General features: G+C 39.0%; 1 protein-coding gene across 1 annotated transcript in view; it reads right to left on the minus strand.

The window, feature by feature from the left end:
• LOC149204520 (Trm112p-like protein) overlaps window positions 1-9,614 on the minus strand; it is a 76,626-nt gene extending 67,012 nt beyond the window's left edge. Inside the window, exons 1-2 of the mRNA XM_089393307.1 lie at window positions 9,376-9,614; window positions 9,187-9,241 (exon numbers count right to left, since the gene is read on the minus strand). Coding sequence (XP_089249433.1) covers window positions 9,187-9,241; window positions 9,376-9,443 — 123 coding nt within the window. The 5' untranslated portion in view covers window positions 9,444-9,614. The remainder of the gene's footprint in view (window positions 1-9,186; window positions 9,242-9,375) is intronic.
• Window positions 9,615-10,908: the final 1,294 nt, after the last annotated feature.

Consider the following 10,908-nt stretch of genomic DNA (forward strand, 5'->3'; position numbering starts at 1 on the left):
TGATTTCAATTTGTGTGGTTGAATGCCTTTTCTGTGATTTGGTCACCTGTTGGCTTGAAAATCAATGTCAACTACTTTTTATTCTTCGATTGACGCTTGCTTTTGACTAGCTACCTAGTGGTCGACAAAATTAGTTTGTCCATCTATTTATGCCTATTGAGTAGTTGGGGGTATCATGCCTGGTTTTACTTATGGACCTGACTACAGTTCCACTTTTACGTTTGATGATCATTATTGCGAAGATTGATGGATTGAGGCTTCTGGCACTTCTGCTTGTGGCATGTTTGGCTGGTCGACTGATGCTTCTTCCTGATGTGCCTTGATTGCTCTTGTTGCTGTAAACTGCACCATCTATTCAAAGGACTCACCTATTGTGATTTGAATTGAATGCAAACCATGGTCATGGTGGGGAAGCAGCTTGCACTAGTTGCTGTGCTGTGGATGTGCTTAACGGTGGTTTTGAGAAAAGCTAGTAAATATGTGATGCACTATGCTATAGTCGAATTTCAAAGTCTTGTCAATCTTCTACTACCCATTCTACCTACAAGTCAAATGTTTTCATTTGAAGCACATGGCCTAGTTTTTCAAGGATGGAAGCATTCTGAATAACCTCCAAGTCTAGACTGTAAGTTGCTTGCATGTTCTTGAATATTAGAATTGTATTGACCAAGTGCTTGGATGTAATCACTGCTGTGACCTATGCATTTTTTTCCTTCCTAAAATCACTGTTGTTCCTGGTTTAACAATTCTTTTTCAACCTTTTTTTCTTCCTCAATTTGTTTGGTTAAGTCATCACAGGCATGAGGAATGGACGTGACATTCCTTCGGCTAGTCAAATCTTCAATAAGGGTTTGTTGTACTTTTAGTCGACTGCATGTTTTGGCAAAATGCATTGGCTAATTGGTAAGGACTATGTTCATGTTAGAAGCATGGGTATTTACTTCTTCTATGGTTGCCCTTGTTTGCGTGAATTTGACATGCTCCTTTCGCAGAATAGCCATCGTTTAGTCCACTTTGAGCCTTTTGCTTTCCTGCTGCAATTGTTGATTTTTGTCTACCAATGTATGAACTAGCCTTTTCATGCAATCAAGACAATCTGTTGATGATTCTTCAATATTTATCTTGAGCTTGTTTTGAGTTACAGTCCTACATTCTTGCGAAATATTTTGTTCTTTGTCTCTTCTTATTGTTAATATTGTTTTTTCTTTTATTGATGTCTTCCATCTTTTCATAGTTTTTCTGCGGAGTTTATGGTAAAGCTCCAATATTTCGGCGTCAAATGTGGTCGGTAGGTTGAATATTACTTGGGTTGTGAATCCTTCCTGCAGTCAAAAAATTGGAAACAATTTTAACTTCTTTTGCTTTTGATCTGATCCTGTGTTGTGTCCTTTTGATTTCTTTGGTTGGAATGATGCTTTTGGTGTTGATGCAGCTAGTGTGACAATGGCCTTGTTGAAGCTGCTTGGGGCGGGGCTATGAAAGTTGGAGCAGCTAGCGATGGTCAGTCAAGGGAGAGAATCTGCTGTTTCTCTTCTCAACTGGGCTGATCAGTCTATTGTTGTGCTTGTTCATCAGCCTAACCAGTTGGTTTTTCTGTCGTCTGTAGTTCCTATGGTTCGTCCTCAGCCTGTTGTTGTTCCACGTATTGCTCTGTTGTATTTTATGTAGCCCATGCTTGGCATGTGGGCTGCACATTGTGCTGAGAAGTTGGATGTCCAGCCGATCGCTGCTAAGTTGGTTGTGCAGTCAATTCTTGCTCAGTTGATCATGCAGCAGACTGCTGCTCAGTCGGTTGTGCAATTGATTGCTGCCCAATAGTTGTGCAATTGACTGGTATGGTCCAATTGTGCTTTGAGGCTTCTTGTTCTATTGCTGTTGGCAGCACTAGTGATGACTCCTACATTAGCTCAATTGGGCCTGTTACCACTTAGATTAGCACCGTTTGCAAAAGTCCCAACAGTGGTGCAATGAGGGCAAGCACACTTGGGAAACGTTCCACTATCACCTCAACACAGTTTCCCCTTTAGTTTAAGCCAGTTCCTTGAAGCCACAATAGTATCCCAATCCATGAAATGAACTTCTAAAGTACATCATTGTAGGCACTAAACAATTCACTTCACCAACAAACACCTGAATACGAATTAGATAGACCAGTGCCAATCAAGTGATAAAATTCCTTAAAATTGTCCAATGAAGAGTTAGGGCATCAATCAATCACCACCTACTAATGAGGATTAGTGTTGAAAAATGTGTAACTAGGTTCGGTCTTCATAAATATGAAATGTACTTTTGATTCTTGTAAATTGTAAAATGAAAGAAAATTATTATTATTATTTTGGAGCATGGGTTTCATGCTCAAGGTCTTTTATTTTATAGGTCAAGCACCCATTGAGTGCTTCTAGGGTTGGTCCTAGGTCAAGAAGTCAAAAGAGTCATTGTCATAAGTTGAAGACCCCATAGCCTTCAAGACCAAGTCAGCCTAGCAGCTAGCAAGTCGTCCTAATTTGAGGAGCCACGTCCACCTTGAGAAGCCTATATAAAGGAGGAAACTCAACCTCCTTATAGCACATTCATCAATCAATCATCCAAGGGAAGGAGGAACAAGAAGAAGGCAAGTGAAAAAGGAAGAGGACAAAGGAGACTTGTTTTGGGCTATTTCTCTCTCACACGTGTGAAGGAAGGCTAGGGTTTCTACAACAAATCTAGGGTTTTCTTCTACAAGTTCGATCTTGAAGAAGGGAAGGAAAGAAGGTCAAGCGAAGGTCACAAGAAGCCATCCTCAAGCTCTAGAAGGAAGAGAAAGCCAAGCGAAGGTCTGAGGAAGCCTTGGAAGGCTAAACGAAGCTCACACGTGTGGCAGCAGCAACTACTGGAGGGCCGAAAATTTCAGGTCTGCAATGGAGGCTGAAATTCTGCAACTGGGGGTCGAAGTTGTGCTACTGGAAGAGATTTGACTAGGTTTGACTTGTTCAAGGAAAGCACATCATCCGAAAAGGTTGGACTTGGTCTTGGAGGGTATTGGTCTTGGTCTAGAGGTCTTGGAATTCGTCAATTGAAGAATCTATAAGGAAGAGAAGAGATTTGTGGGTTTTCCTCTCAATTGGAGAGGTTTTGGCCCTGGCTTGCAGCCTATATTATGTGTTCTTGTTCTTCTTGTTTTGGTAGTTGTTTGATGATATACAAACATAATAATAAGTAAAGAAGTTAATAAGTAAGAAAAAGTTAAAATACATCACAAGCAGTTATCAAGGAAAGAGAAATCACTCTAATCATTGCCCTATAGATTTCTCAACATGGTATCAGAGCTAAGGTTGGCAGAGGGCATTATGAAGATCTCTACTACATTGAAGAAGTTCCTAAAGAAGTGTTCAAAGGTAGCAAGTCATCTCAAGAAGGGTATCAAAGAAGCATGGAATCTCCTATTTACTCCAAAGAAGAAAGTAACCAAGACAAAGGACTCTTCTCAACACTCACTAGCACATTTCAAGATGAGAACATTTGGGTAATCAATAGTGGAGCATCAAGGCACATGACCAGGCATCACAAGCAACTAAAAACATTGTCAAAAGGAAAGTCTTCTTACTTCATAGAGCTTGGAGATAATAAGAGCTATCCTGTGAGAGGAATTGGATCAACCTCAATAGAGTTGGAGAATGGAGGCAATATTCATCTCAACAACATCCTATTTGTTCCAAGTTTGCATAAGAACTTGCTCTCCATTTCAATTCTAGAAGATAAAGGTGATAGAGTGGCTTTCATTGATGGAAAAGTTGTAGTATGGAGTAAAAACTCAAGCATAGAAAATGTTGGAGTAATTGAGATTCGTGAAGGAAGACGCTACAGGTTGTTATCCCCTCTTGCTCATGCTTTAGTTCACATTAAAATCAGTCCATGTGAACTTTGGCATAGGAGATTTGGTCATCTTCATTTCAAAATTCTTCCAACTCTAAGCTCTATAGTAGATGGAATCCCCGAACTAAAAGAAGATCACGAAGGAGTATGCAAAGGATGTGCATTGGGTAAGAACACCAAGAGACCATTTGGAAGCAGTGCTTCACGGTCAAAAGAAATCTTGGATCTTATTCATTCTGATGTTTGTGGTCCTATGACTCCTAAATCACTTGGAGGTCATTTATATTATGTCACATTTATAGATGATCATTCAAGGAAGACTTGGGTTTACTTAATGAAATCCAAGGATGAAGTATTTACAAAATTTCAAGAATTCAAAGTTGAAGTAGAGAACCTTACAGAAAGAAGAATCAAGATATTAAGATCCGATAATGGAGGAGAATATACATCCAAGGAAATCATAGCTTTCTGTAAGGAGTCTAGGATTAAGAGGGAGTTGATAGTCCCATATAATCCCGAACAAAATGGAGTTGCAGAACGAAAGAATCAATCCATTGAAGAAAGTGTAAAAGCAATGTTACATGATCAAGACTTACCGAAATTTCTATGGGGTGAAGCTACAAAGACAGTTGTATACATACAAAATCGAAGTCCCCACAGGTCTCTAGATAACAAGACTCCTAAAGATTTGTTCACCGGACAGAAACCAACTGTAGATCATCTCCAAATTTTTGGTTGTCCTATCTATATACATATACCCAAGGTCAAAAGAAAGAAGTTGGATCCATCTGGCATGAAGGGAACCTTTGTGGGCTACAGTAACTCTTCTAAGGCCTATAGGATCTACATAAAGAAAGGACACTGAATAGAAGTCAGTCGAGATGTGATATTTGACGAAAGTATTGCATTCAAGAAATCAAAGGATCTCCCTATGGACTCTAATGATGAAGAACTTCCGGTATTCGAAGAAGAAGAATCAAACCATGAAGATGAAGGTCCCTATGAACCAATACAACCTGTGGTAATTCCCAAAACTTGAAAAAGACCTAACTAGTTGAAGTCTACACTTCTAGATGCAGAAGGTGATGGAGCAACTCAAGGCACATTTAGGGAAAGAAAGAAGCCCAAACGATATTCTGGGTATGCAACCTACATGACAAAACTAATTGAAGCAGAGCCATCCGTTTTTGAAGAAGATGTCAATCACCAAGAATGGAAGGATAACATGAATTAAGAATGGAGTCTGGGAGAACATACCTAGGCCTGAAGACAAATCTGTGGTAACTTCCAAGTGGCTCTACAAGATCAAACGTGCAGCAAATGGAAGTATTGATAAATATAAGGCAAGATTTGTGGCTAGGGGCTTCTCTCAACAAGAAGGCATCGATTATGAAGAGACATTTGCTCCAACAACAAGGTATACAACTATTTGTTCGTTGGTCTCTTTGGCAGCATCAATGGGATGGAACATCCACCAAATGGATGTCAAGACTGCATTCCTAAATGGCACAATTGATGAGGAAGTCTATATAGAGCAACCCTTGGGATTTGAAGTTAAAGACAGAAAGACATATGTTTGCAAATTGAAGAAGGCACTATACGGCCTCAAGCAAGCACCAAGGGCATGGTATGCTAGAATGGATGCATACCTTCAAAGATTAGGCTTCTCAAAGAGCTCTACTTATCCAAACCTTTACATTAAGGTTGTGAAGGGAGAGCCAGTAATCAATTTTCTGTATGTGGAAGATCTTCTCTTGACAGGTGTGGAAGGTCGAATTGAAGAATGTAAGAAGCATCTAGCAGCAGAATTTGACATGAAGGATCTAGGGCTGATGCACTACTATTTGGGACTGGAAGTCTGGCAAGGACCTGATGAAATCTATCTAGGTCAAGGAAAGTATGTGATCAAGATGTTGAAGAGGTTTGACATGATGGATTGCAAACCAATGACAACCCCAATGATCACAAACTTGAAAAGACTAAGGAGTTCTGAATCAAGCCCTGTGGATCCTTCCAGGTATAGGAAATTGATTGGCTCACTAATGTACTTGGTGAATACTTGACCAGACATATGTTTTGCAGTAAATATTCTCAGTCAGTTCCAAGTGGAGCCAAAGCATGATCATTGGATAGCAACAAAACACATACTGAGATATCTGCAAGGAACAATCCACTACTACCTAAAATATGATAGGAGGAATGATGTCCACTTGATTGGATATACAGATTCTGACTAGGGAGGCAGTGAGCAGGATGGAAGAAGCACTACAAGAGGATGTTTTAGTTTGGGATCCTCCATGATCTCATGGATGAGCAGAAAGCAAGATACGGTTGCTTTGAGTAGTGTTGAGGTTGAGTACATTGCAGCCTGTGAAGTAAGCAAAGAAGTTGTCTGGTTAAGGAAGATATTATTTGAAGGACCAATGGACCCTACAGTGATACATTGTGATAACACCAATTGTATACGATTGTTTGAAGACCCAGTATTTCATGGAAAGACAAAGCATATCAACAACAAGTATCACTACATTCGGAAGCTAGTACAAGATGGTGTGTTGCAGCTACAGTATATCTCCACCGATGAGCAGGTAGTTGACATATTGATGAAATCTCCTCCTAATAAGAAGCTTGTATATCTGATAGACAAGCTTGGTTTGGTTGATGTATCCCCCCTGATTGAGAGGAAGAGATAGGCACATCATTCCTGTGACCTGTCTTCGCTTAGGAAGACAGAATGGAGAATTGGGTAAATATCTGGCATCCGATGCTCTTTGAGGCTGTGGTAGGGCATCCAAGATAAGAGTAGTCGTGGACCGATATTCTTTGAGGACTAACTATCCAAGATAAGAATAGTCCAAAGAAGGTCATACTCTGTGAACACCCAGGTGGAGTATGTACCTTGACAGACAATGATTATGGTGTCTATAAATCATTGGTCTTGGTAGCAATGTGCTCTAATCTTGTGGAGAGATAGAGTTGTTAGTCAAGGCCTTGCTATATGACAATGCTAGTTGTTATGATGCTAAATAGATGGGTTATCAATCCGACTCTTCTTATGAGATCTCTTCAGATTAAGAATGTCCATGTACCATTTATGAATACCTCACTAGTTAAGAGGGATTGTTGAAAAATGTGTAACTAGGTTCGGTCTTCATAAATATGAAATGCACTTTTGATTCTTGTAAATTGTAAAATGAAAGAAAATTATTATTATTATTTTTGGAGAATCGGTTTCATTCGCAAGGTCTTTTATTTTATAGGTCAAGCACCCATTGAATGTTTCTAGGGTTGGTCCTATAGGTCAAGAAGTCAAAAGAGTCATTGTCATAAGTTGAAGACCCCATCAGACACATTGTAATTTGTAAAGAAAATTATTTTTGTCCTTAAAAGTGTCAAAATACCCTTCAAGACCAAGTCCCCCTGGCAGCTGGCAAGTTGACCTAATTTGAGGAGCCACGTCCACCTTGAAAAGCCTATATAAAGGAGGAAACTCGACCTCCTCGAAGCACATTCATGAATCAATCATCCAAGCGAAGGAGGAACAAGAAGAAGGCAAGCGAATAAGGAAGAGAACAAAGGACACTTGTTTTGGGCTATTTCTCCCTCACACGTGTGAAGGAAGGCTAGGGTTTCTGCAACATATCTAGGGTTTTCTTCTACAAGTTCGATCTTGAACAAGGGAAGGAAAGAAGGTCAAGCGAAGGTCATAGGAAACCATCATCAAGTTCCAGAAGAAAGAGAAAGCCAAGCGAAGGTCTAAGGAAGCCTTGGAAGGCTAAACAAAGCTCACACGTGTGGCAGCAACAACTACTAGAGGGCCGAAAATTTCAGGTCTACAATGGAGGCTGAAATTCTGCAACTAGGGGTTGAAGTTGTGCTATTGGAAGAGATTTGACTGGGTTTGACTTGTTCAAGGAAAGCATATCATCCGGAAAGGTTGGACTTGGTCTTGGAGGGTATTGGTCTTGGTCTAGAGGTCTTGGAATTTGTAAATTGAAAAATCTATAAGGAAGAGGAGATTTGCGGGTTTTCCTCTCAATTGGAGAGGCTTTGGCCCTGGCTTGCAACCTATATTCTATGTTCTTGTTCTTCTTGTTTTGGTAGTTGTTTGATGATATACAAACATAATAATAAGTAAAGAAATTAATAAGAAAAAGTTAAAATACATCACAAGCAGTTATCAAGGAAAGAGAAATCACTCTAATCATTGCCCTATAGATTTCTCAACAATTAGGAGCTAACTAATAAGTGCTGAAATATTTTATATGATATGCTTCAGCAGAAATATAAATCAGCACATTGATTACACTCTTGAAGCTAGAGAAAATAGTTGACTTGCTTGAGCAGCATTTTGGCAAAAAAATAGATTTAAAATGGAAACATGTCCTCAGATCACACTCAACTAAGTATTACCTTTTATTCCCTTTGTCCTTTCTATGATTGGCTACTCGAGGCTAGTGCTATCCTTCCCTTTAGCTATCTAATGAAAGCCATGGTAGATTGGTTCCTCTACCTAGGATGATGGTTAAGAGAGAGATCATTGATTAAAGGTAGAAGAATGGCAATATTATTAATGTTGTGGTCTATTATGTCCCGTAGGGTTGTAGTCATTTGAGACAAGGCATCACCATGCAAATGATCCAAAGTTCAAACCTCGGTAGGTATATTGCCATAGAACAACGCGTGCTGAGCCAAACTTGACAGCTACCGTGTTGAAGAGGGACCATAATAATGGCAATCCTGATAATGCAAAAATGGAGCTCATAGCATTTTCCTATGCCAAAAGAAGAAAAAAATAAAACTCTGCACCATTACATTAATAGACTGGAATTTTTTAGCTGTCATGGCTTCAAGAGATCAAACAAGACAACCTATACTTCGCAGTGATCCAAAAATAATCATAGGGGTTAGGATAGGTCCAAAATGTCACAAAGAAGGTTGAACTGATGGAACAAGGTCTGTGGCAAGTAGAGAGAAGAAGCTATATAAACTATGTATCGTGAATCTGTTCCACTGAATCATGTTTATCCTTGGCTTGAGTATAAGTAGATAATGAAAACAATGAGAATTTATGAGTAGTTAGCTAGGGACAGACTGCGAAACCTCCTGCAAGAGAGAATATATTTATCCTGGCAAGGGAAATGACAGAAATCTTACGTCTTTTAGGTAGAGTTGGGGGGCAATAGAAGAAGAATCTATGTAAGCATCATAGGCGTGCTATGAAATTCTTCGAGATTGGCTGATCAATTTCAGGAGTTCTGAACCAAACTGAATAAGAATGTGAGAATATAACAAAAAATATTCGAAAATGAGGGGAGAAGGCATGAGTCTCACCGGATAAGAAATGCCGAGCGAATCACTGATAAGAGTATTTGACTTTGGGCAAAACCTGTTGGGCGTCCCACATTATGCAGATCATGGATTAGATGAAGATCAGAGATCATAATGATTCTTAAAAATCTGAAAGACTGGTAGCAGAAATGGAAATTGCATTTTACTGGGCAGATGACTTCTCAACCAGACCTCAAAGGCTCTTTAGAGAGAGGACACACAAGAAAATCCAACAGTTTGGTGCTTACACTCCTTGCCATGTTACTTTATTTCCAATACGCAACCCTCCACTGCAATTTTTGGCTTCTATCTCACACCGATACGATTTCTAACATGTCTTATCCTAAAATCCCAATATCATTTTTAAAATAGTATACTAAGTTCAAATTCCATGGAGGTGTGCATTATATTCTCAACGAGGGAGTGTGGAGTTTGTAACTCAATGCTCTTATCTCACCCCAAAGAAAAGAGCTTTGTAAGTTAATTTGAACTCCAATTGGGATATGATTTTAAACTATATATATATTCTTGAAGATAGATATCTATATCAAAGTTGAGTACTAGCTCAAGTTATTTATTTATGAGATTCTCAATCTAAAGAATAATAGGTATTATGAAATACAAGTTTAAACAGAGTTTCTATGGGTTTTTTTAGATAGGGTGATTCTAAGGGGACCTTTTTTTAGATAGGGTAACTCTAAGGGGACCTTTCTAGGGGAGGGGCTAGTGGGATACTTCAATTCTCAAACAACCATCCTAATGTCCTTCTCAGCATGATTTGAATGATTTGAAACGACAACCCGCTGCAACAAATTCATGACTTTTAAACTCACCATTTAACTAGTAAGAAAAGTGGAATACCATATATATGTGTGTGTGGAAATGGAGATTCTTAGGTAGTCATGAATTGGATGAATGGGAATTACACTTTATAGAGTTATGCTCTTTTCAAAATATCAAAAAATATTTTTCATGATTTCACTCACCTTACTTTTGACCATGTCTATAAGGAAAGGAATCAAGAAGTTGATTGCCTCTCCAAAATTAGATTGGAGATGGACTAAGGCTCATGGAAAGTACAAGAAAAAAACCTAGGATCAAAAGGAACATTGGAATAGTTATGCTTTGAATGGTTGTCTTTGGTGCAGATCTGGTGAGGAGAAGTTGCCTTAGCTCTTCCTTCGAAATGCTCACTATCATTAGGAGGTTGTGATGCACTCTCGGCCTACATTGATTTAGACTTGTTGCTTGAAGACTCTCTTGCTTTTGTGGCTTTGGAGTCTCTTTCATCGATGCACTACAAATTTACCAAGGCCTCTTTTGTCGCTTGTAACTCATGTTGCAATCTTTGCTTCTCCTCTTCTCCTTCTTGTACCAGTCTTCTCAATTTAGCATTCTCTACTTGAATGTTATGATGATGAGAAGAAGATGAAGAAGATGAATATTCACTTGAAGATAGAGATGGAGGTTCTCCTTCATTCACTTAAGCATTGTCCTATGCTTTCTCATCCTTCTTCTTTTCCTTCTTTGCCAATTTATTCTCATAATCTGCAAACAATATATCTACCATATCTGCCATCTAATAGAAAGCCTTGTAGAGATCTTTGTCATTCTCCATTTTCCTTCTTCGTGTTCACATCCAATCTCTGATTATTATTCACACTCGTAATTCACATCAGCAAGAAGACCACTTTGATACCAAACTTGATCTGGAACCTCTAATTT

This window comes from Pinus tabuliformis, chromosome 1_2 (genome assembly GCF_031772625.1).
Source record: "Pinus tabuliformis cultivar Carrire ecotype Pingquan chromosome 1_2, CPIR1, whole genome shotgun sequence".
NCBI classification, from domain to species: Eukaryota; Viridiplantae; Streptophyta; class Pinopsida; order Pinales; family Pinaceae; genus Pinus; species Pinus tabuliformis.